Source organism: Poecile atricapillus, chromosome 1 (genome assembly GCF_030490865.1).
Source record: "Poecile atricapillus isolate bPoeAtr1 chromosome 1, bPoeAtr1.hap1, whole genome shotgun sequence".
Taxonomy (NCBI): domain Eukaryota; kingdom Metazoa; phylum Chordata; class Aves; order Passeriformes; family Paridae; genus Poecile; species Poecile atricapillus.
The window spans coordinates 128715487-128743135 of NC_081249.1; the positions used below are offsets into that span (position 1 = coordinate 128715487).

Genomic DNA, 27649 nt, shown 5'->3' on the forward strand with positions numbered 1-27649 from the left:
GGGCACATTGCAGCTGAAATAGCCACGTGTCAGTGCAAGTGTGGAGGAGCAGGGAAACACATGGCACTGCAGAAGGGCAAGGGAAGGCAGAGGAGAGGGGCTGCAGCTTCTGCACTTCCCAGGGACCTTGGATCTTTCTGCTTGACATCAGGTTGCTGGAATTTTCATCGTGGCAAACATTCTCCAAAAGGAAAGAGCAGGTTTGATCCTGCTGCTCACTAAGCCCTGTGAAGCTGATCTGCCTGAGGAAGGACAGGAGGGCACTTTCCGGGGGAAGTCAGGAAAGCACAGGCATTTCCATCACATTTGTAGGAGCTCCTGCCACAGGTATGTTAGGGTCACTGAGAACTTCCTCCTCCCTTCCTTGTCCCCATTCTTCCAGCAGGTCAAGTAAAAGTCTGTTGCCCTGAGTGATCTTTCTTAGCAATCTGATTAACATATGGACATACTCTAGCTTACTAAAAACAGGAAATCAATTTGAAAGGCAAGACAAATAATATTTGCTTTCTTCCCATCTGCTGTGATATGTGAACACACCTGCTTTCAGCAGTGATATGGGATTATTGATATAGGATATTTATAGTGTTTTTGCTGTTATCAGGCCAGTTATCAGAATGCTGTAGGAAAGGCTGTTTGACCCTACAGGCTGTTTAAATATGTAGTTGCTTTAAAAAAGTCATATTTTCTTATTCAAGTTGACAGCAATACTATTTCATGTCGTGCCTAAAGATACCATTTCCTGCTTAGCCATTCACTTTTGTTTGATTGCAAGTCAAATTAAATGTAATTGTTAAAGGTCTCTCCTCTCTGTATGGTGACCCTGATGTGTTTCCAAGCTACTGCTCTGGCCCTCTGGTTCTGTAAAAAGCTGATTTTCATGACACCATTGACTTTTTACCCATAATCAGGCTGAGTCACTTTTCTGGAGGGAGCACAGAAAAGGACCATTTACCATAAGCACAGACTGGCTCTTAAACAGATGAGCTTTAAGAAGTCTCTCCATAAATAATCAAGCAAAACAATTGTGAAGTGGCCAAAGATAACTATCTAAAACGAGATAGCACTGTGTGCTTCCAGCAGTAGCCCAGGCCAAAATGTGAAATATCCAATTGGATTGCTGCTGAAAGCATATAAGAAATATCTTTCATAATATTGCATCCAACCCATAAACACTTCACATTGCTCAAGCCTTACTAGAACAAACACAAGTTGTCAGGAGGGCTTATTTTGGAAATAATTAATGAGAGCCTGTGCTCACAGAGAGATGCATGTAGCAACATGCAGCTCTGTCAAGGGGCATGGTCCACACAGCAATTATTCTTAGGAGAAAAAGCACTTTCTACAGTCACTCTTAGATCCTAGACCTGTGTGCTCCCTGTGTGTGGTCATTGACAGGTAACAGAGCTGGCACTGGAACAGGGATTCAACTAAGCTTGATGGAAGCCTGGATCCTTCAAAAGATCCAGACAGGTCAAACTAAGACAAATCCCCCAAATCTAGAGCAGGGACAGTTAGGATCTTCCCTATCATGAAGGATTTGGGGGCCTGAGGCTTTCACAGGAGAAAGAGTGGGGAAAACTATGGCAAAAATTACTCCAGGGATTCAGACAGGTCAGAGCAGACTAATGGAGAGAAGTACTGACTTACAAAGCTACATGGCTTGAGGTAACTCAAACAGAAATGTAAGCTTAGGAAGCAATTCTGTGTTTAGAATCTGGAGGAGCTACAAGGTCATGAGAAAAACTCGCTTTAGTTCCACCACATCAGCAAACTCCCTTCTGTGGCAGGTGATAACTGGCTCACAAACATCTGGCTGCAGTTCTAGGGAAGTCCAAGGAGAAGGAATTGAAGCAGCAACGGTGGATGAAATCATCTGGGGTTATAACATGTTACAGGGTTACTGAAATGCAGCAGGGATGTTGGAAGACACTTTGCAGCATCCTGGCAGGACAATTCCAACTCTGTGCACAGTGTGCTCCTGAACAGCCAAGGGTTCTGCTGGGAGTTAATCACAGTATTTTCTAATAATAGGCATAATTTGCAGCAAAAGTTACAGAATTAATCTTCGGGGTCGGGTAACCCTCATGTCTCAAGGCTCTAACACACTATCACAGGCACCACTCCTCCTGACCAGAAGAGGCATTTAATAGGAAATAGAACATCTGGAAGAGCACATCTGGAAAACATAATGTTTCCAAACTTGCTAAGAGTCCTTTTACATCAAATTATTATCAACTTCTTTGTGTCATGTTCTTTCTTTACAAGCTGAGCCTGTATCACCCACATTTATCCCACACAGCAGCATCAATTATATAATAATCACCTGTTTATCTGTTGCACAGTGAAACTTTTAAGATATTCCTGGTGCTGGTGAAAAGTCAGGAAGTTTATAGGTAGGTGTCTTTTGGTTGTTCAGTATTACATGGCAGTTGAAAACAACCAGTCCAACCTAATAAAAGGAGCACAGGAAGGAACATAAAATCTTCTGAGTCAGGCTTTAAGACAAGCTCTGTGTACAGGGGATAGGAAGGAGTCTCTTGTATTTTCACATCTACTTGACATGAGATTTCTTGCCCTTTTCTCTGGAGCAGTCTGGGATTGCTGCTGTCAAACGTATCCAACAACATGTCTGTAAAGGAATCCCTATCATACTCTGAAGCATCTTTCCCACATTGTAGGATAAATTCACAGGGGAAAAAGGATGTCTGAACAGTTACAGAGGCTACCAAAACAGTGTAGCATTCAAAAAGATGTTTCTGCAGCCCTTTTGCAAATATAAATATCTTTCTTCTTCAAAGGCACCTCATCTGCTACATTGTTGTGATTTTTCCTCTGTTCAAGTCCTTTCTTGTGACCTTTTCCACTTATCAAACCAAGAGTCTTCCCTACAGTTCTCTACTGACATAACTCAGAGACCATCACCACATAAGGCCTTGGAGCTCTCACTCATCCAGCTTGTCATTGCCTTCCAAACCCATCTTTTCATTCATTGCTGCTCTGTCTTGCCAGTACTTTGCAACTGGAACTGTTTGTTCTCTGCACTTGCTGATTAAAATCTTTTTGTTGGGAAATAGCTGATATATAAAATACCACATAGAAATAATTTTACAGAATCACAGAATCATTAATGTTTGAAAAGACCTTTAAGATCAGAGATTTCAACCCTTAACCCAGCACCATCCATGTTCACTACTAAACAATGTCCCTAGAACCATATTCCCATGTCTCCACTTGCCATGTGCACAGCAACAAAACATATCATTATTGCTCCAAAAGGGTATCAAATTAGGTCAAATCATAATTGGGTTTTCCCACTTTTTTAAACTCTTATTTAATAAGGTTTCGTGTTAAACCAAGAACAAAGTAGAACTTGAGATTGGATGTCTGCTTGTCTGGTCCAACAAAAATTATTTTTCTAGGATGGACTTACACTTAGGGGAAAGGAGTTATATTTACAATATTCTGTGCATCTGTGCAAAATTGCAATATTTTTTTTGCAATACCTAAAATTGCAATAACTATGTGATTCTGACTGTTGAATCACAGAGCCCTGGCCCAAATGTTTGGTTTTCACTCTGCAATCCCAGGTAATTCTACTCACGCATTACCTTCAAGTATCCATGCCTTGATATTTCAAGAAATACCAAGGATACTTTCCCTGACTCAGTGTGTGTTCCCTGTACAGACAGAGGGCATTTCACAAGAGTCGGTGGAACAGAAATATAAACAGACCCAGTGCCCCGGTTAGGCCTCTGATCAGGAATGCCGAGCACCTCCCCCTGCTCCCTGTCACTGATATCTCCAACCCCATGGGTCACTGCTGGTGGCCACAGCTTTTAATCACATGCTGGGCCTCCAATGATTTATCACCCCTTAACAGATTTTGTGTTGAAGATTCCCAGTTGGAAGCTCCGTTCCCCTTCACCCCCACCATGAAGTATTACCCAAGAGCATCAAAACCAAAGCAGGAAAACACACTGCTCATGTGGAAGCAGAGTTAAAGCTGTTTAAGAAAACTATCCGTTACCAACAGGCACTTTTAGCAAATAATTAGTGAAACCGTGGAATATTTTAGGAATTATGCAAAGGTTAAAAAGTTAAAGACTTGAAATCTTGTACAGTATTTACAACAGACTACATGGATATCTGTTTCTCTCTGCACATCCCATTCAAAAACACAGTCAGTCCTGCTTTTGATAAATCCTTGCTATGACATACACCTTAGTTTTCAGCCTCCAGCTGCTTCTGTGGAACTTGCTTCCAAGTTTATCATGAAAAGAAAAACTGTGCACAGGAAAAAAATCCATCACTTAAAGAGTGCCAGCATGTGATGTGGTATTTTCTGGTCTGAGCACATAACCAAGATTTGTCTCATAGGAAACACTGCAGCACTTTTCATCCAAGGTCCACAAAGTTTCCTGCACCTTCATTCCAAAGCCCAGCTGACTTTCAAATTCACAATGTGGGATGCTGCCTGAACCTGGGTTAAAGCCAAACTTTCCTAGTCCCCAGCAAAAAGGCTCTGGGACTGACTTACACAACTCTCAGGAAAAGATAAACTTCCTTTACTTGATCAGTCTCACTGGGAAGTAACAGTGATACAAAGTCCTCATGTCTGTATCTCAGATCCTGGCAGGGATTCCTTCCACTCAGCTGGCAGTAACTCCTGCAGGTGGTGGTGCTGGCAGTGATGAGGATAATATTCATCCATCTCCTTCTATGTTGGAGCTCTGATGGATCCAAACAATCCGTCCAGGTTATTTTTCTCTAAAAGAAAAGAAAGCAAAACAGTAGGCACACTAGTTATGGGCTCTGAACACAGTTAAACTACCCACTGTGGATAGGAGCCACATCATTTCAACCACTGAACAGAGTTTGACCATTTATTACTATTTGTTTCAGTGGAAAAAAGGCGGGCCCTTTGAGCAAATGGGCCACATTTCACTCCTGCTTCTCTCCCTCACACCTCTACTGTCATTCAATGGTCTAATCAAAAACACATAATGCCAGCAACAGAAGAATCAGGTTGGAAAACAAAAGAAAGTGATACCTTTGGGTGACACAAGGAAAATAAAGTCCAAAAGGCAAAAAATCCAACTCATCAGCCAAATAAGGATCTTGGAGGGATGCATGGGAGGCCTCCTGTTGCCCAGGTCAGAGACACAGCCTCAACACATCCTTTCTCCATTCTCATCGAGCTCTCATGCTCATGGAAAGCAGTGACAAGAGAGAAAAAAGGGTGCCAAGAGAGAAAAATGTGGATGGAGAGGTATAGGTGTCATCCTGGCATGGAGCTGTAATGGAGTCAGGGAACACACACTGCTGTGAGAACTGAGAAATACCTGCAGCTGCCTGACTTCATGTACAGCTTTATCAACTCCAAATATTTTGAAGGTTCTTTACTTGTAAAACACGCAAGCAGGAATTATTACGGGGATAAAGTGTATTCTTGATACATTTAATCGCAATCTCCCTGAGCTAAATCATAATGATGCTGAGCACTCACAGCCATAACCAAAATCATGCCATTCTGGGATTATCGTCTCTAAACACAAGGCACCCTGTTATATGTAAAGTTATAATCTGAAAAACGATAGCTCAGTGCATATCTAAAGATGTCCAAATATAAATGTACAATTCATAAAGTACAACCTGCAACACTACCTTACAAACAGGTAATTTACCTGAGAAAAAGGGCAATCCACCACTAAAACAAGGTTACAACACAATCTCTCTTCTCATTTCCTTTACAAAGGCATGAAATGATAATAACCAAATGTGATCGTCCAACATAATTGCTGGCACAGTGTATAAATAGCATTTTTGCATGATGTCACACAACTACCACTGCCCTACATAACAACAGGTCCTTAATAAATAGGTGTCTGTGACAACAAGGGGCAGGCCAGAACCCTTACAAAGCAAATTTCTTCCTTCTTGTAGTTCTACCACTTGCAATAGACTGTGAGTAGAAGTATTAAAATCTAAAGCTTATACACAGGAGGTTTGTTTATTGCACTGTATGGACCAAAGAGGAGTTTCCGCTATATGACACTGAAGGCAGAGGGCACAAAAATTCCTCTGAAATCTACAGAGAGCATTGAACAGACCCTCCTCTGTATTAGACTTTTTCTCACATATCTGTGATTTGAATTCTAACACAGCTGTGAAAGAAAAAAATAAAAGCCCCACCAATAAGCTTTGCAATTAGGCATTCAAATGTCAGAGACAAAGTAAAGTTTGGGGAGGAGATGAGTTTGCTGTGGGCAATGACCGTGTCAGAACACCAATGAAATCACTGCTTGTGCTGTCTCCATCACAATTTTCCAGAATAGGATTACAGCAATGACAGATTCCATTCCAAAACTCTCAGGCAGCTCTTTACATAGATGTTAGCAGAACAAAAGCATTACACAAGATTTCTTCTCTCTGTCAAGCAGCATTTGATGTTCTCTAATCCTCACCTTGGGAAAAGCACTGGAGAACCATATGGACTTCCTGAAATTACACAGGATGTCCTGTCTCATAGCTCAAACTCATGAGTTAAGGAATCTCTGTGGGCCACACAGAGCAGAGGAAGCGTGTTGTGCCTTTTATTTCCAAGAAGAGAGCAGGGATAGCATCCAAAGTTATGCACATCACTTCCAAGTCCAATGGCCACGTGTTGCATAGAAGATTATTATGGTGGCTTATTTGAGCATAATAGGGAGTAGAAAAACAGAAAAAAAAACCATCAACACTGTGGGCTGTATTAGAGAATTCTTCAGTAGCCACAAATAAGTAACGTAAGTTTTTTTAGTTCTTCTACTTTCATCTTTAAAAACCCAGTTCCCCACTTGTATGGAATTCTGACCATAGCTGGTTGCCTAAGGAAGTACAGGAAGTCACAACTCTTGATATTTGGATGTAACCTTTCATTTAAAATTAATAACCATCATTGTCATGTATTTCAACTAAAACTGCCCCAGTAGTTAAAAATTTATGTGCTCAATTAATCTAGTTCCCTTTTCTGATTCAATTATTTTTTTGCTTTCACCATTGGCAGGAAGTTATTAAATTAATATCCTTTTTTTTTGTGTGGAAATTTAATCTGATATGTATCTACTGCTGATTTCATCATCTTAAAGAATATTATAATAATCCACTGTGTTCTGTCTCACTTGTCCCAAGCAGAATTTTTTTCTTCTTCACAGAGCAAACATTTTCAAAATTTGATGCATGCAATTTTGCACGGAGCATTTATCTAATTTGCATATTCTGTATATTAGAGGAATTATCAGAACATAAAAGCATATAAAAATAATAATACACATTCTTTTGGAGTTGCCATTTTTTTAAATCCCTCATAAAATGATATAGTTTTATCTTTTTCCCAGCCTTCCTTATGCATGTACCTCTATGTTGGTATTTACTTAACGTAAAATCAAAGGAAATTTAACAGGTGTTGGTGTAAGGAACCCCTTACACTTGAGATAACAGCTTCATGGTCATTATCTGGTTGGTGGTTTGGAGTCACACTGGAAGGTTTGGATTTCTCACCTAGCTCCATTCCCTGCCTCAGCCTGTTTTATTAATGCCAGTGAAGACCAGGCATATGTTTTAGACAAACTCAGTGAAAGTGCCTCCTTCATAGCTACTCAGGCCCATCCCTGCCTGCTGTATAATCCCTTTGTCCCTTGTTGTAGGCTGGCATTTCTGCAATGTGATGAAATTAATTCAGATGAAGAGCACAGTTACTGACATGCTTCCCACCCCAAGCGACTCAGGCACATTCAGCTTTGTTACTGTGACCTCCCAGGTCCCCAGGATTTATCTTTGTAGACAACACCATCACGAGGCATCAAAAAGTGCAAGGAATATGCTGTGTTTCAGAAACAGTTTTTTTATTTTAACTTTTAACTGCAAGCAAAGGGTTGTAATAAGAAAGTATTACATTGCATTATCAGGCATGTCACTGCAAGCAAAACCAGTTTCACATCTTGGGTAGTTTGAGAAGCAGATAAATACCGTGACTGTCTTTTTCTTCTTGATGTCCTTGTATAATTGATCTTGAACGAGGAACTTTGCATTCCAGCAGAAGCCTGGATTAAAAACCTAGATCAACAACAGTCAGCCATCAATCTTGAGGCAATCTATCCTATCTGCAACCATTTGTATCAGCCATTAGCTATTCAGTAACTCAGGAAGAGATCATCTTTCAAAGAGAATAAACTCTCGGTGCATATCCCTATTCATTCCTCCTGTTCTTTTGCTAATACCCATCTATTACTCCCTCAGCACTTGCAGTGAAATCGCATGCTCGTTGCTTTAGTCATATTTATATAACACATTACTAAGCATCAGAAAAGAAGAAATAACTGCTTCAGGTTTTTTCCACATACAGTTTCCAACAAAGATTTGAGAGAGAATTTTCCAAAAATATTGCAGACCAGGATGCTCCAGCATGCATCCATACCTACGTGATTCTCCTATCTACGTATCTACGTGATACGTTTTATCCATTTCTCCTGACATCATTCCTGAAGTGCAAAGTAGTACCAGGAGCAACAGCATTAAATTAAATTAAATTAAATTAGATTAAATTAAATTAAATTATTTAATTTAATTTAATTTGATTAAATTTAATTTAATTAAATAGCACACCCTCACTGTGAGGGTCCTTTCTCACTGCCAAAACAGAGTAAAATGAGAAGATAGGTAAGATAAAGGAGACAAAGGCTTTGTATTCAAAAAGGCATCTCTTCAGAAAGCATCTCCTCCTCAAAAACTTTGAAGCTGCCTTTCCTGTTTCTGAAAATGCTCTCATTTTACATGCCAACATTTTACGGAGAAAACATTCAAAATTCACCTTGAAAGTCAGTTTTGCTGTGTGTCTGTGTGGGAAAAGGGATGCCCATTGCTGGATCTTTTCATTGTCCCCCTGCCTCTCCCAAGGTAACTTCCTGTTTCATCTACTGCCCCAAAACAGTCCCATCAGACGAGTTTCTGGCTGAAGTTGAGTCAAGATTGCAAACTCAGCCTCAATGTCTGCTCCGCTCCACTCCATACATCAGTACAGAAGAAGTAAGAAACTATTTCCCTTTCCTGGGCTGAGACAGACTTCTTGTAGCCTGCTGGACATAAGCACATTATCCAGTGTGTGTGTCTTCAGAGCACCAACCTACAGCATCCACAGCCTGCTGGACTTCCTAAGTAATTCTGTTACTCAGGACAGTCTTCTTAATTGTTGCAGGTAAATTTTTCCAATTCCACTTTTTCCAGGTTTTTTTCCGTTTCCAGTTTTTCCAATTTCCACTCGTGTGGGGTATTCCCATTAGAATTCTTGTTCCTAAAGACTAACAATAGACTAAAGCAAATTTTATTACTTTGGGACTGGTCATTAAGGCTGTTACATTGTTTTTCGTTATTTTTAGATAGGAATTACAGGCTGTGGAGTTTTATTACTATTTTTTTTTCTTTTACTACATTGCACTGAAGATCTTCCTGACCACATGAAGATTACAATTAATTAGCTCATGATCTTTGACTTAGTGAACTTCAGAAACAGCATCACATTCAGAACTTCAATTATATTTTTAAGCCTTCAGGTTTACAGCATTTTGTATTAAAGCTAACAAATAATTTCAAGACATGCTTTTTCACTTTTTATAAATTGAAGTCAATTTGATCAAGCCACGAGAAATGTAATTTTCAAAGTCCAGGAAAATAGCATAGTGCCTAATCATGGCAGAAGAGTCAACCAATACAGACTCCTCTTTAAATGCCTAGTCTAAACAGTCATATTTGTTAGCCAGAAACAGCAACACTGAAATAAAAAGGTGTAAGTTATTTGAAGGGTTTTTTTCTAATATAAAAAAGTGAATTAGTTTTTTTTTAATATAAGAAGCATGCATTTTCTAGCCAGCTTCACTTTGAAGGAATTTCATATGCACAATTAAGATATTAAACATGGGCCCAACCATGTTATGAATTTAAGTGTGCCAGCACTGACAAATCATTGGCACTTAACTGTTCTGTCTTTAAAATCATCATAATTTGACTTCAGAGCACTGAAAAAAGCTAAAAAAAGATTTTAAGAGCTGGAAAATTACTTTTCCTTCCAGACTGTTCAGAGAACTGTACATTCATTGTACTTTTGAAAGCAATGTGACTCGTGAAACTGGCAACTTTCCCATGCGTAACGTCTTAGAGATGTTTATAGCACATGATATTTTAATTGCCTGGTGACAAAATTATTTGGAAATAGATCCGTTTCACAATGCATTTTCTTCATATTTGAAACAAAAAAGCATGAGGTCTGAATATTGCTAAGGTCTGGACAAAAGCCTGAAAAAACAATGCAAATGTTTGGGGAAGATGTCCATGATCCATCTCCCTTAGTGAATCCATGAATCCATATCCACAAGCTTAGGTGTGGGTAGGAATTCAGTCGGGCCAACTATTATCCAGGTGCATCACAGATTCATAACTCTCAAGTTTAACCCAGGCCATGTCTCCTTAAGGATGATCTTCCCAAACAAACAGTGGCTGCTCCAGACCAGCATTTCTCTTTTTTTTTCTGGTGAGTAACACCACTGTAGTTTCTAAACAACTACTGTCATTTGAAATAGGGAGCTACTAGACAAAGAAGACAGTTATTCAAAAAATGTATCAAGTCATTTTTTAGTCAAATTACAACACTGTGGTCTGATTTACATAAACAAGGCCACAGAATTCCATCCATCTGACAAACTGATTTTTCTTTTTTTTTTTTTTTTTGGTGCATGTATAGAGAAGTATTTATTACACAGAGTCTCTCCCTGAACCTACAGAACTGACTGGATGTGAATGGGGTGTCTTCTGCCTTTCTAGCCAGATTTACCATCTTTGTTTTGGCATATAAAATACTCAAATGATCTTCAATACACCGCTTGGGGGACTGGCTTTGACTCCATGTTGCATCTCCAAACCTGGACTCTTCTTTAATAGAACTAGTATCAGATGTGGCCATGTAGCCAAACTCCTGCAGTTTCAGAATTTGTGCCTCACTTTCTCTAAGCCCATGCACAGAGAAAATTCTATCTGTCAACCACACACCAACAAATTTCGTCTTAAGCAATCCTAACTTTTTAAGAGGTAGTCAGGAAAGTTGATTCATTTGGTGAATACATTCAGCAGAGAGGGAAAAATAATAAAGGGTTTTAATGTTTTTCACTGCAGCTTTTTAATTTGGAAGCTCCTTCAATTTCCCAATATTTTGGTTTGTTTATCTTATTTTTAAGTTATCATTCCAGGGTTCACAGGTAACCTTACAAGGCATTTTGAAGTTAAAAATCAAGGGGAAAAGTCTTCTCAGTACAATCCACAGTTTCAGACTCTTGAAACTGTGTGCGCAAAGGGTAAAGAATTCTCTTTTTATTTTATTTTACAAAGCACACAAAATATACACTGTACTTGACACATGCACAACTCAGGGCATTTGATCCAAGTCCCATTTACTGCACTTGGTAATTTGCAAATTTAGGTCCTGCTGAAATATCAGAAAGCAAACCCTCTTATGAGCATGGATTTGATTTACAGCAGCTAAATTTCTAAGCTGTAGATAAGTCTTTCAAATATCTGTTTATAAGAAAAATGTGGACCCCACTCCTAAATTGGGATTTTACTGGAATGCTGTAGTGGAAAAAGAGTTACACCAGTGTTCCTTGCCATATTAGAGATCGTGTTCTGTAAATGGGGACTAACTAGTGACACTAGTAGGTGTCACTGTAACTTATTCCTTCATGGGATTTCCTCTCTAGTACTTCCCCAGCTCCATGGTGTGTTTATCAGCTCAGTAGTGCTTGTAACAAAACATGCCCATATATTCCACATCACATCCCTACCCCGAGCAAGGGGAGCCAGACACCCTGAAATATGGAATGTGCATTAGCAAGCATGCTCCATAAAATTTCAAAGTCTGAGACTTTTTCACAGCCTGACAGATTTTCCCATATGGCTTTCCACATTCCTGGAATGTAACCCAATACAGGCACTGCAGGCTGAATGATAAACAGAGACTCCTTCAGGAAACCTTGGGAAAGTAGAGCCTCAGAATATTACACTGTGCTCTGAATATTCCACAGGTGACCAAAGGCTGCACAGGCCATTTTTTCAAGGCTGGCAGAAAAAGTTAAAAAAGGGACTTAAAGTATCTGGCAATGACCTAGCACCATCCTCAAACACTATTTTGTGAAAAATAAAAAATACTTCAGTACTTCCTGATCCTGGAAAAAGCAGAAGCAGCATTTCAGCAGAAACATGATTTCATACTAGTTTTGCATTAGGTACATCAATCAATTTTATTGTAAATAAATAAAATTTAACTGCAAATCATGAGACGCATGAAAAGGCATTTCTGCTAATTGACTCACTTTCTTTTTTGCTGTTTACCTGCTATGGCTTATACATATATCCACTGCAGCCCCAGTCACAGGCAATGTGCATTCAGCACTCAGAAAGCACTCAGAAAACATGAGCCTTGCCACAGGCAGCACACACCCACTGAGCCAGGCTCTCAGCAGCATTTAAACCACACAAAAACATCCCAGAGTGGAGCCAGGGCAGGTACACACTACCAGGCTCCTCCAGGTCAAACCCCAGGGGAAAGCAGAGCATCTTCAGAGCTGCTCTACTTCCCATCAGCTGTCAGGGGCTCAGAGCTGGCGCAGGTTTCAGGCATTGTTGGGATATTTTGACCACGCTTATGGCTTTGCAGCCTATGGAGCACAGGAACAGAGGGGCAGCAGAGGATTTCTTCACTCACAGAATGACTTTCGTGGTGCAAATCCAGAGCAAAACCTCTGACAGCACATCCAGGAGTCCTGGACAGGATGAGTAATAAGGACCTTCTGTGCAGCCACTGCACGTAGTGAGAGTACAAAGTACACGGGGTCTTCAAACAAAATAGGGCATAATGGACCCCAGCCACTGTGCCCATGTTAGAGCTGAGAAAGCTTCAGCTGGTACTGTTCGAAGTAGATGTTGGGATCAAAAGTAGGAATGTGTAGCTCCCAATGTTAAAGAAACCTGTCCTATCTGTTAAAATAAAACAAACGTGCAACCATGTTTCTGACCATGGATTCTGGCAAAGCACTGGACAGGGTCATACTTTCATCAGCTGTTATCCTTGTTTATGACTGGATAGCAAAACCAGATCCTATTGCCTCTGCTCCCTCCTTACACTACCCTGTGATGCCAACAAGATGACAGAACAGTATTTCCAGGCTGGATCTTTAGACAGGCAAAATCAGCAGATTATTTTGAAGATTTCTGCCACTCTTGGTGATTTAAAAAAAAAAATGTTTGCAGGAAATAAACTGGAAATGCTGAACAGCAAGAAATGCTGTGCCATGAAAAAAAAATTCATTTTGTGTTCTTTAGCATTCACTTAACTTTAAATTCTATGCAAAAGGAGAAAACAGGTTTGTTAATTAATAGATACCAAATGCAATGTGACATCCACTCTATTGAGGACAAGGTGCTAAATGGCTACGCTGAAATTCTGATACTTGTACAAACCATAGACATAGCAACACTTGATTTAATCTAGGAAATTATATCCCCTGTACTACAAAACAAAACAAAACAAAACAAAACAAAACAAAACCAACAAACAAAAAAAACCCCTATGATTTCCCCTGGTGGAAGTAAATATTGGGAAGTAACTGACAACTGAGGAGACAACATTTTTTAGTAATTTTGTTCACCTATTGTATGCAGTGAGCTATGAGTGGTGCAAGAACTCTCGGGATTTCCAGTTCTCCTATAAATGAAATCAGGGCGATCTGAAGATAAGGAAATAAATATATCTAGAAATGGTTTCTTCCTTTCCACACACAACACCAGTAGCATTGATCCTAGCCAGTGAGGAATTTCAGGAGGTAAAATTCCTAGGTAATGGGCTGAGGGAGAACTTGGAAAGAACCACCACCTCAGTTCTGCTGAAAAAATGTTAATATTTAAGAGAAAAAAAAAAAATTTTTACTTCCCAAACACGTCTTTTACATTCTTGATCTAGAGACATTGATAAAGACACAGATTGCTCAGAACACATCCATTTCTACATATATGGAAAAAGGTATACACTTCACTGTATAACTTCTGTATAGCTTCTGTAGAGGTTATTTTCTTGTTAATAATATTACTCTAACATGTAGATGACAAAAACTGAATTCATCACTAATAATCATGCACTATTTTGCACCAAAAGTAAATTTATCTGGTTTTAAGGTAGAGAACAATAGCTTGAATAACTACATTTTTGGAATCTAGCCTGAAACTTCAAAATTTTTTCCAAAATATAAGTATGTTAATAAAAATCTCAAACTAATCAGCACAGAAGTTACATATAGTCTTAGCTAGAGAAAAACATCATGAGTAGCATTTGAGGGAGACTAGTTCCCCCATGCACACCAGAAATGTGGTACGCATCTTTATCTTCATTTCCAGTAAATCTTTTCCAGTCTTACTGAAGAATAATCATTCTTGCATGATTGAAATAGATTTGAAATCACTTTGGTTTTGGGTTTGTTTGTGGTTTTTTTTGAAGTAGTCTAACACGAACTTTCCAATTAATGCCCAGGAGCCACAAAAATGCCTGATACAACACAATTTTAAAATCATCTGTGGTCACTGAAGCTGACTAAGCCACCATGTGTGCACACAATCTCCATCAGCAGTTGAAGACCAAGCTGCAGAACAGGTGATGCCACCATGTGGGGCCTTGACTGCCAAATGAGGTCAACTGACAGGCATTATTCTGAAGGAAGTGGACAAAATGGAAAGAAGAGCCAAGGCTGGAGAGGAAGCTTTGGGAGGCTGAGCAGCAGCCTCACGAGCAAGCTTCTATTGTGCTCAGAAAGAGAAAGAATTTGACATCTGACCTCTCCTAGGAGAAACCCAAGCAGCATTTCCAGAGTAGGCAGTGAAGCATGGAAGTGCACTGTCCACACAACAAAGAACAGATAAACCAAGACACACTGGATAAACAGATAAACAGGGGCTTCTTGGATGTCTCTGGGAAACCCGCAAAGATCCATGCTTTGAGAAACAGTGTTCAGATATCCTGTGAAAAGTTCTGAAACATCACCGAGACTGCTCCAAAACCCTCCAAATTCACACCTCTTTTTAGAGTTTTGTGACTTGTTTCTCCATAAGACTGATTCTTGTATCAAGCAACATTAATGTTCCCCTTTTCCTCTTTATCAGATAGGTGGCATTTTCTGTTGTGCCCACTTGTGGACAAACAGGCCATTTATATTTCAAAAGAGCAGTCAACAAATGTTTCCCCCCATTAGCATGGCTGCTAAAGACTTCAGTCCAGAAGCAGAGGTGGAAGCATTGATCACAACCATTTCTACTGCAGAGAATGAATCTCCATGACATCAGAATTAATTCAGAATGACTTTTTTCTCCAGATGCATCTACTGAAATGGGCAGCTTTGCTTACCAACTCTCCCATCAGACATTCCCCATTCAACAGATTTGTGCAGTAGGGAATGCTTTCCTTGTGTGGAACACTTTCCACCACATTGTTCCATTTCCTTCAAAGCAATTTATGTCCCATTTTGAGCTTCATCCATTGTATGCAAGCTGAGCATCTTTATCTCCTTTAAAAAGAATCTTGTGTGCCTGAACTCTAGAAACAAATAATACCCGAGCCTCTGGAAGCCTGCTCAAGCATATATATATATATATATATAATAATCTGAGCAGAATTCCAGGTTGTGTCCTTGCCTGGTTTTGGACTAGCAAAGAATGAACAATCAAACCCCATTAATCAGGGCTTTGTAAAAAACAGTCTTCAAAATGGGATGGATTTCAAAGTGACCGGTTTTCCTGCACCGATACCTTCACTAGCAGCTTCTTCTATAAAATACATGAGGGCAATTCTATCTATTATAGGGGCAGGTGAAGGGAATAGACCTGACTGATCTGAGACCACTGATGATGAATCCTGTCAAATGGATATTTCGTAATAAATTTCTCCTCCTTGCATTGTAAATTCTCACATGCAGCCTGAGGAGAGGTAAGTAGGTTTTTTACTTTTTTTCAAGTTGGCAGTGGATCCTACTTATGGTCAGTTGCTTGGTAACAAGTTTCGCTGGCTACAAAATAAATATTCCACATCAGAAATATTTGAGAAAACACTGTTTTTCCTAACTACATTCCATAGTGCTTGGGCCACAGGGTTTCCCAGAATACTCCAAAATGTTAACAGGGTTACACAAAGGATGACCTCCAATTAGATTATCTCTCTAAGGCAGATACAGATCCATCCTGTAATATATGTTGGTATAATTTGCATTTTATTGTAAATGTATAAAATCAGGTATAAAGCATTTTTTTCATGTATAAAACACAAACAATTTGAGATTGCAAAAGTGGCTCCTGGGAACCCAGGAAGAGGAGTAATTTGCAAAAGAACAAAGATAGCACCGAGAAAAGATGGGTCCACACAAGCAAAATGAGCCTACTGACGACCCAGTGATTAACACCTGATACCGATCTAGTTGAAATCCTCAGGACTTCCCAAGGTCCAATTCCCAAAAATCTACTCAAACTCTCTTCCCTTCTTGGAAAACTCATCAACAGACCAGCAGCAGAAATATGAGCACGTAACAACACAAAAAGAACAAAAAACTTAACCTGCATAGCCTCAGGCTGAAAAATCCTGTATAAAACTCGGCTCTCCAAAAGACAGTTGGTGAACTTGGGGGAACCAGTGCGACAGAAGCTGGCTCAGAGTTCACCCAGCGCCAGCCCCAGGCTTGACACTAACTTTGTGGCTGTTCCGAAATTTGACTTTGCAAATTTTTCAATAAAATCCTTATTTGATAAAATTTGGCTGATTTCATTTATAACAATTTGATGCCCCCGACATGATTTGAATTGGGATTCCTGGTCTTCCATTCTTCTGATCAGGGGGTGCCCCCACTAAATTTTAGCGGCCTGTCGGAATTGGGAGATCAGGAGAGCCAATCAAAAAAGAACTAAATTTAGAGAAACATCCACAATCCAAAGAGGCAAAGAGCTAGCTCGGGAGCTCTCCATGAACTCTGGAAGTCTGGGGGACATCTTGAAGATTTTGAGAGAATAGGAGGAAAATTAGAAGATGGGAAATGGAAACTGCCAGATGGCAAGGAGTTGGTATCTAAAGAATATACAAGAAAAAATTTAAGAAGGTTACATCAACAGACTCACTGGGGGGCACAAGAACTAGTGGAGCAATTTTTGAAGTTCTTTGGGTGTAAAGGAATATATGAGATAGCCAAACAAGAAGTACTTGGGTGTATGATATATAGAAAAGTAAACCAGACTCGGGCACGACAAATGCCCCTGGGAGGTGGACCGGTGGCTTACTGCCCATTTGAAAGGATACAGGCTGACTTTACAGAATTACCAAAGGTAGGGAGATATAAATACTTACTAGTAATAGTAGATCAACTGACCCGGTGGGTGAAGGCTTTTCCCAGCCCATGGGCTACAGCACAGGTAGTATCAAAGATAATCCTGGAAGAAATTGTGCCCAGGTACAGAATAATAGACTACATTGATTCCAACCAAGGGACACATTTCACCTCCAGGTTTATAAAACAATTGGCAGAAGCTTTAGGGATTTGGTGGGAATATCATACCCCTTGGCACCCCCAGAGTTCAGGAAGGGTAGAAAGAATGACTCAAACTTTAAAAAATCAATTATCAAAGTTAATACTAGAAACAAAAATGTCCTGGGTCAAGTGTCTTCCCGTGGCTCTCCTAAATATTAGGACACAGCCACACTCAGAGGTGGGATTGTCTCCATTCGAAATGTTATATGGGATGCCTTACAAGCACAGGATGCCAGTAGATCATCCTAAAATAGAGAATAGACAATTGCAAACCTATTTAATAACTATTAACAAAAATCTACAGGAACTGTGAAAACACGGACTGATAACCCAAAGCAACCCCTGGGATTTTCTATACACCAGATTCAGCCCGGAGACAGTGTGCTAGTCAAGACCTGGAAGGAGGTCCCGCTAGCTCCTCACTGGTAAGGCCTGTTTCTCTTTCATCTAACTACCAACACTGCCATTCAAACAGCAGAAAAAGTTTGGACTCATGCAACACGAGTGAAGAAAGTTGAACAGCAGGAGGAGCCTAAGTGGAAAACAACTTCCTCCCCAGGAGACCTGAAGATAAAGCTTCAGCAGAGGGAAACATGATAAGTTGTTTAAAACCTGAATGCCCTTGTTACCCATGTATACATTTTGAGTGTGGTTACTGTCGCAAAAAAGTTGTGCAGTGTAAGAGGGGGTATAGATACAAAAGCTTGTGTACAAAGTGCCTAGAAGAAGAAAAAAGCCTGACCAGCTGTATCTTAGTACTTACTACAAACCTCAGCTTACTGGAGCTAGATTCTCCAGAGTCTACCTTTTAAATTAAAAAGGATAAGGGGGAAAATTAAACTCACAAGCATAAGTCCTAGCAATCAAGTGCCAAAGGGCGAGTAACGTACCCTGTCACACAAATATTGAAAAGTTATTCAAGTAGAGCGCCTTTAAAAGGTGGTATGCAGCTCAGCCTAATCATGGAACCCCTGAAGAATACCCTCGCTGCCAAGAAGATGATTTACCTCGCTGCCAGTTGCAACCTGGTGGGCGCAGGCAGAGGACTACACCTGTGGGGAATCCTGATGATCCTGAGCCTACCTGTGTGCCAGACAAGTGGTCTGCATTCAGAGCAGCTGCCCAGCTCTGAAAAGCAGAGCCCAGTGTATGAGTGTGAGCTGTGCCTCAAGACTGTCCTGAAGGGACAAAGTGAGATTGAAAAGATAGCATACCAAACCCAATATAATTGCCCAGATAACAAAAAAGAGTGGGTACTGCGCCTATAATGGCACTAGATTTTAGACATGTAAATTAGAAAGCGAAACAATATACTATAACCCCACTGTGAGGCCTAAGAGCAAACAGTCAAGCTTTCCAACAAAGAAAAAAGAGACTTCAATCCATGTGGTACAAAAACAAGATGCTACATAGACACCAAAGACCCCTGTTTGTAACCAGCGTAACCATGCTGAATAGATTAAAGATAAAAAAGAATCCACCTTTGTATCATACTTTCAAGTTAACAAGTTACATTATGATAAAAATCAATTAGAAACGTGCATAATAAATGAAAAAACCTATTAAGTAAGAAGAATTTAAAATTTAACAAATTGTCTTTTAATAATGAAACCATAATACTAAACCTTCTAAAACATGATATCAAAAGGGTACACTTAAAGTTTGAAGAAACTTTTTATTTTTCAAGAAATAATGAAGGAGTAAACCCAGAAAAAGGTGCAACAAGTAGTGATAGAACTAAAAAGACAGGAGTCAGAAGCCAGAAAGAAAAAAAAAATGAGGATGAAAAATAGCTAGATGGAAAATAACAGTCTTTTGTTATTATAATAAAATATGACACTGTTCTGAAGAGAGTAAAATTAAGAAATAAAGAAATAGTCAGTAAAGATTCTAACTTAATGCACCTTAAAAAACTTAACAAAATGGTACAACAAAATCACAAATTATAATGGTCATATGGAAGGGGAGGGATTGTAATATATGTTGGTATAAAATCAGGTATAAAGCATTTTTTTCATGTATAAAACACAAACAATTTGAGATTGCAAAAGTGGCTCCTGGGAACCCAGGAAGAGGAGTAATTTGCAAAAGAACAAAGATAGCACCGAGAAAAGATGGGTCCACACAAGCAAAATGAGCCTACTGACGACCCAGTGATTAACACCTGATACCGATCTAGTTGAAATCCTCAGGACTTCCCAAGGTCCAATTCCCAAAAATCTACTCAAACTCTCTTCCCTTCTTGGAAAACTCATCAACAGACCAGCAGCAGAAATATGAGCATGTAACAACACAAAAAGAACAAAAAACTTAACCTGCATAGCCTCAGGCTGAAAAATCCTGTATAAAACTCGGCTCTCCAAAAGACAGTTGGTGAACTTGGGGGAACCAGTGCGACAGAAGCTGGTTCAGAGTTCACCCAGCGCCAGCCCCGGACTCGACACTAACTTTGACTGTGGCTGTTCCGAAATTCAATTTTGCAAATTTTTCAATAAAATCCTTATTTGATAAAATTTGGCTGATTTCATTTATAACAATCCCCATACACAGCACTGCTCACATATTCTTTAAATAGCATGTTAAACTTACTCCAGGGTCTGGAGCTCATGTAAAGTAGTTTAACTGCCTAGGAACAAATTAGCTGGCTGGATCCTGTGCCCTTTTAAACATAGGCGTGGTGGGAGACATTTTGCAGGGACTGAAAATCTGGACGTCACTGTGTTAGGTCTGAGGTGCCTGCCAAGGAAAGCATGTCTAAGGAAAGAGACAAGGAAGTGAGACAAAACCAGATATCTTACCACTAGGTATGCTCCTGGAAGTACCTGCTCTGGAATCAGCCCAGAAAGTGTTAGAGTAATGTATCTGCAGGCAGCTCCCAGTTCTTACTGCCATCCTCCTCTCCATCCTTTCAGCACAATACTGGTTTGTCCAGGACAAAGCCAATTGAAGTCAGTTCTTCCAACCTTCTGAAAACATTTGTTCCAGTGATCTATTCTAAGCACCATAATGGACATATTCTTGTTTTTCAAATGCAAAGAGGAATGTGTCCTGGACCAGCAGAGAGGAACCCTGCAGAATCAGCTAACTCTGCACCCTTTCCCATCATAATGACAGGGGATGTCTTCAAAGAGACTAAGAATAGGACAAGCATTTAGTGATGCTTCTTTAATACCCTTTTCATCTCTCAGCATTCTAGAGCACAAGGATTTCCTGTCCTTAATAGCCTTTGATGAATCCTTCGTCCATGAGTTTGTCTTCATACAATGACTAGGGAGGAGAAACAACTATTTCTAGATTTTATGATTGGTAATAATTCCCAAAAAAGAGCACTAATTATATGGAGATTTTAAAAAACCTAGTGGCAAAGAAAAAGAAATTTTTGAAAGAACAAAACAGAGATTCTCCACCTCATAAGTATCAGTTAGAAACTTGGATGAAGAGTTTTAAGGCTACCATTTCTCAAAGGGAGGCAGTCAGGAAATGGGTCTAAACTCATGCACTATAGACCTAGGTTCAAGTGTTCCTTTAAATACAGGACCCTGGTTTCAAACCCACTGGGCCTTTAAAAAAAAAAAAAATTAGACAAGAACCACTATATGCAGTCTGGGGATCTATGGTCAACAAGACAAAATTGAAAGTTGCCCACACATACCTAAATGGTGTGGATGTTTCCATTCTAATTTATTATTATTATTATTATTATTATTATTTTATTATTATTTCTTCATGTACCCAGAGCACTCACATCTCAAAGCTGGCAGCTCCACATTTGTGGGATAGCCAGCTGTGAAAAGGGTCTGGAAACTAATTGGGATTACACATATCTGGGCACTCATGCGCACCTCAGAGAGAAGGAACTATTGATTTCTTCTCATAAATACAGGGAGGTAAAGGTACTCTCCCTCCATTTTGTTATACTCATTTGCCAAGGAGATTATTTTTCTAAGATATTCCTGCCACATTCACTGGACAGGATGGACAGCGGTTGCTTCATAAGTTTGCCTGTTTTCTTCATTATCAGCACTTTGTTCCCTTTGCAGGAATAATTAATTTCCTCCTGATTTTCCTCCATAATATGTGTTTTGCAGATGTTGATTAACACTTTTGCCATATCCACATTATCTCATTTTGCAATTAAAAAAAAACTAGAAGAATTCCTCATTTTGAATCTGCTTATTTACACATTTTACTTCAGATTCTCAGAATTTGATTTCTCAGTGTACTGGTTAGTTTGTTAAACTGGTACTACTTTATTTGTTAAACTGACAATCTGCAGTTTATGGTGATTGGCAAAGGCAAATAGCAAATCAGCAAATAAGCATATTTGACCCAGGATCTTCAGGTAAACAGCCACGAAGCAAAGGATAAATGTGTTTTCACTTAGAACTCAATGACAGACAAAGAATTAATTTCCTTGTCAGCGCACTCAAAACTTAAGTCTTCCTAGAGCTCTGTATTTCATAGTCTATCACTCTATTTCTGAGATATTCAAAGCATTGATCCTACAAGTTTCAGTCCCAGAGCACTTCATCCTTTTGCAAAAAATGAGCAAAAGAAGCTGTCATACTACTCAGGGGACACAGCAAAAATTGCATATAAATCCTTAATTCTATTACTTTCTTAATGTCAGTGCTCAACTTTGTTGCATCCTGTTAATACAGCCCTGTAGATTCTCAGCATACAGTGCTTCACCAGCAAAACCAGAAATTTGCTGACAGCAAAAAAAAATATGATAATTCAGTTCCAGGATTTATATCAATATTCTAAATGGATAGTGATCCAGGAAATGTTTTATCCAGTTCTTATCCCTTTGACAGATCCCTGGACTTCCTTATTACAAGCTCAAAGCACTTTGCTAAATAAGTCTTAGCCTCCCAAGTCATAGAATCATAGAATGTTGCAGGTCATATAACTCCATATATCATAACTCCACTTTTGTCCTGTCTGCTGATAGCCCAAACTATCCTTATTTCATCTAGTGTGTCTCCACTCTCACTCACTCCTGGAGCCAATTCTCCTACATGGTGCAGTCCAGCTTGCCTTTCATTAACTATGCATGGCTCACTTTTCCTCTTTAGCTAAAACCTCACTGTAATTTCTTTTTTTCCCTGCCAGTTTTATTATCCTCATTTCCCCATGTCATATCTGATCTTGTACCCCTTGAATCTGTGGTAGACAGCTACATAATTTTCTTGATGTGAACAAGAGCTACGTATCCCTGACATGCTGAGTAAAAATTATCTCCCAGAGTGGGACAACTACATCTTTTCAGAAAAAAAATAATTCCAATATTTTTGTAGCATGGGAAAAACAATGTATTTTTCTCTAGTCTTGTTCTTGGAAGACATTAAACTGTTCTGGCTGAAACCTTCTGAAGAGAATTCAGAGAGAGACAGACACCAAATGAGACATGGAAAAATTTAGTTTGAAAAGCTACTTTGACAAAGTTGTGAACAGCTGAAAATAGGTATTTAGGGCTGGAAGTGCCTGGCAGCCATAGCAGTAGATGCTGTTGCAAGCCCTGCCTGCAGTGAAAGGGCCACTCTATCAGGTCACCCACTTTGGTGATAATCAAGCATAACCCAACCACATTTCTGGAGTAACTCTGTGTCCCTGCTAACCAACCAAGACAGGACTTCTGCCATTTAATTGTCCAACTATTTGGCATTTACATGAATCCTGATAGGGAGACCCTCACAATACTTCCCCATTCCCTAGGGCCATCACACAGAACACGAATGCAGGTAACAAGATTTCCCCGGAGCTCCAGTTTATGAGGTGGCAGTTCATGGCATATGGCTGGTGACTGGGCCCCCAGCCGTCCAAATCTCCTCCTTGAGAGTCTGTTGTAGCCCTGCTCGTGTCTTTAGCTTCTCCTCCCCAAATTTGGCTGTAATGGACCTACCTAAAGTAATTAGGCCACCTGTTGCACTGCCAGATCTGTTTCAGGGAGTCTTTGGCACTCTGGTTTACATACTTTGACAGGAAGTGTTTAAGCGGGTACCAGTGTAATAGCACTACAAAATGAAATTGTAGCATTATTTTAATCAATAAATACAATGACGTGCTCAGGTGACCGTGAGCTTGTCTGTAGTTAGTTTTCCATACCATAATGCAGTCTGTAAAATACCAACTTTTTGCACATTACACAGTGTGGGATGGGAACTGGATTTGCAGACGAACAGGATATTTTCAATCGATTGAGGTTTTACAGGTTTTAAAGATTTTACAGATTTTAAAGATTTTTTATCCCTGATTGTTGCCCTGAGAATCAGACCCTCGATATTGTTTTTCTACATGTTCTAGCCACTTTCCCAGGAAAGTAACTATAAACATAGGTGTTTATACATTCCATTAAAGATATGCCTTTTGATGGACATCTCTCATGGCCAGTGCAGTTGGGAAGGTGGTAACCTGACTATCCAATCCCTGGTCGTGGTCAGAAACTTATAAATACTGAAAGGAAAAATAAAGTTTGCTCTTTCTTTCACCGCACCTCGAACTGCATCCGTGTGACTCATTTCGTGTCCAACAGTGACACCTGATTAAAAAAAGAAAAAAGAAAGAAAAAAAGAAGTATCAGTTGTAGAACTTGAAAATGACTGTTTTGGGAGCAAATTTGGTTTTATTGCTACCATTGGTACCACAAAAAAGGTCATCATAAATTAGCACAGTCCTAACAGACCACCTCTGCATCCATACATCATACAGTTTTATTTTTTGTTTTGATGTATAAATAGGATCTATTTTAATCTATATATACACATATATATATGTGTATATATAATAACCATCTTAGAGGTTCTTCAGAAATGTCTTCAGACAAAGAGTGAGATTTCTTCTCAGTAGGTTACATGGTAATTTTGGCCACTGCTTAGCATGTTAATGATATAACTTAATAAAAATATTACAAATATATTTATATACAGTAGATTTTAATCAATATATAAAAATACAAATAATTTTACATTAGCAAGGATTTTAATACCACAGTATTTAATTTTTATTTTTCCTTTTTGTTACACATATCTTTGTTTCATGTCTGGAAAGGGGGATCTACCCTGTAATCTTCATTCACACTGTCCACAGCTCAAAACTAACATTAAGCACTTGTTTATTTTTAAATAATTCTTAAATGCAAAAGAATCAATAGGGTATAAATATCTTTTAAATATCTAAATGTCAGCACAGTGCTCCATAGGATCACACCAGGAAATACCAGTGGATACTTTCACACCACACCATACTTAAAGTGCTTAGATATTTATTATCTTCATGAAAAGAGAGAGGGCAAAGACCTATGGGAATAAAGAGGAAGATCTCAATCTCCTTTATATTATGCACTCTTGAAAGTGTGATAGCCCTGATTTTGTAATGCAGGATAAACAGGATGGCTTCCCACATCCTGCAGGATGGGATGACAACTAATATGAATGCACAGAAATTAACCAAGCTGTTGATCAAACTGCTTTGAACACATAAGGAGTGTAGTAGGCAACAAGACCTAAATGAACTCTACAGTAAAAAAATTTATAATTATTAAATTAATTAAATGTGCCTCAAAACATGGATGTTCTAATAAACTGCTTGGAGTTGCAGCCAGTTTTACCACTGTAGGACACAGAGCAATATTATGCCAATTAATATTTGGCCAAATCACTCTTAGAATAAGAGTGCAACTCATGTGACTCATTTAAGGTCCAAATCAAATGTTTTAGATCCACAAATACCAATGGAGCCAGTCCATAGGATATGGTCCATAACAAGACCACAAACTCTGATTTACAGGGAAACTTGAAATGCTGCCCTGCAGGGAAAAAAAAATCATAGCTGAGAATTCCATACCTGTGTCAGTTCCAATATCCCAAAACATTAAATGCAGTAAACCACAGCCTCACCTATACCACTTCTCATTACATCCACACTTTTAAACAATTAATACAAACATGACACTGTCATATACAATTTCAGTATGATTGAAATAAAGAATTAGAAGATTTATTTCTTAAAGGCACTATCATTTTCTCCACAAGCTTTGTTTTACACACAACAGCTCAGAATAGCGATGATTAACTGAAAGAAGTAAAATAGATCACTGTCGCTAATTTTCCAGTTACTCGTTATAAAAAGTATGTCTGCACATCAAGTAGACAACACTTCACTTTGTGGTTTGCTGGTGTTGGGGAAACACAAAAAGGACAGAATTATCATTAAAATTAAGAATCAGAGAAGCAGACATGAAGTTAGTTACATTTAAATGCAATTTATTGTCATCTGGCAGGATTTCAAACCCGACATGCACCTTCAAGCATTATAGGTTGTTTCGTAGATTGGTCATCCACCATAAATAAAATCACATGCTGAAATCAATTGACCTGACATTTACCCTGTTCCACTGCCTAGGCACATACCAGCTCTCATGTCTGATTTTTAGGAGGCTTTAAAAGACAAAATTATAAGGGCTGATGAGCAGTTACTAATGAAAAGCCTGTAGGAGTTTGTGAGTCATGAATGGACCAGAAACTGTATGGGAATACTGTAGGCTTTTACCTAGATGAACTCTGATATCATCATGTAAGCTACCAAGAGATAAAGAAATAAGTATATGAAGTGGTAACCTTCAGTTTCACATGAGATAGAAAATGATGAAACAAAAAAAAAGGACTTTTTAAAAAAAATCAAAGAGTGACTGAGCTAAGGATAGTGCATTTCTCAGGCAAGGTAATACAATTTTCCTATCTTTAGTGTAGAAAAATTCAGTTTTTAAAAGATAGTATTACACTGAGTTGCAGTAAGATTTAGGTTGTTTGACTTAATACAACACCTATTTCAAAGGAGACAGTTCACTTGGAAAAATTTATTTCTTTCTGCCAGGTAAGTGAACCAAGAAATCCCAAGTCACTTTGTCCTTGGGCAAGCAGTCAAATCTTCCAGTGTCCTAGTAGGGTGCTTATTTCAGGCTAGACATGAAGGTCCCTTGAAGGGCTTTGGCGTTAAAACTCACTTATATTGTCACTGTTGTGGGTACTGAAGCACAACCAGAGTCCATCAGAAAATCTCTGAGACACAAATCTGTCTTCCATGGAACAGATTATCCCAGTGGTATCCACCTTGTACTAGTACTCAGATACATTGCTTGCTAAGCAATGTGAATATTTGGCAGCTTCAGATGAAACAGACTGAAAGTTTCTAGCTGAGAGGAGCCATGAGGAATGTGGTAACAAATCAACCAGCCATGTAAAAATCTGCTCCTGCCAGCCCAGAGCGTGGCACGTAGACACTGAGCACTCTTGGACTGCCCAGCAAGAGGGTTCCTTCCAGCTTGTCCACATCATTTAATTGGTAGAAGTCCACAAATCTGTTCCCAACAACAAATTCATGCCCAAGCTGGATAGGAAGTCATTTGACTCAATCAGTTGTCATTCCTTCCCCTTTATCAGTGAGACTTTCTGAAGAATCTTCATGCAGCTGAAGTCTTAAAAGGTCATTTCTCTCTCATCAGATCCCAAGGTAAAAGCTGCTCTAGCTCCATTTACCTTATCCAGCTCTCCACATTGTCAATTCAAATCTGAATGAGGCTTTTGAAGTCCTTTAGTCCTCTTTTCTTCTGTCAGGAAACCTTTGGGACAGTTTATAATCTATATAAGTACTAAGACAGGACCACAAAATGAATCGTATTAATATAATTGCAACCAGTAAAATCATCAAAAGGACTGATTCCATATTTAAGCTAGAATAATGAGGTAATGTGAAAAAAATACTCTGGGAGATCTAATTATATAATGTAGTATTCAGTTCTGTATGGCCTGCCCAGCAATTCCTCTAACATTCCAATCAAAGTGATCTCACTAGCATGTGAGAGAAGAGTCCAGCTGACAGATTTGGGACATGTAACGTACTATTTAGTCAAGAGGCCCCATGTGCTATTCATAAAGAATTAACAACTCTTATATTGACAATGACAGTATTGTCAGAAGACCTTTGGAAGGGGGAAAAAACCTCCATAAACTGTCTCTGTG

The 27649-nt window shown here is 39.1% G+C and overlaps 1 protein-coding gene and 1 long non-coding RNA gene across 3 annotated transcripts; both read right to left on the reverse strand.

The window, feature by feature from the left end:
- Positions 1-4555: 4555 nt before the first annotated feature.
- On the reverse strand, positions 4556-25515 carry LOC131585166 (uncharacterized). Of its 2 annotated transcripts, none has more exons than XR_009278876.1 (3): positions 25311-25515; positions 24127-24171; positions 4556-4767 (listed from the first exon to the last, which is right to left on the reverse strand). It is a non-coding gene; the product is annotated as an uncharacterized LOC131585166 (long non-coding RNA). The 2 variants fall into 2 exon arrangements; XR_009278887.1 differs by lacking the exon at positions 4556-4767 and adding an exon at positions 7856-8094.
- Positions 25516-26408: 893 nt separating this feature from the next.
- Positions 26409-27353, reverse strand: SMIM38 (small integral membrane protein 38). Its single transcript, XM_058850941.1, has one exon. The coding sequence runs from the start codon at positions 27351-27353 to the stop codon at positions 27222-27224; it is 132 nt and encodes a 43-aa protein (XP_058706924.1). The 3' UTR covers positions 26409-27221.
- Between the last annotated feature and the right edge of the window lie 296 nt (positions 27354-27649).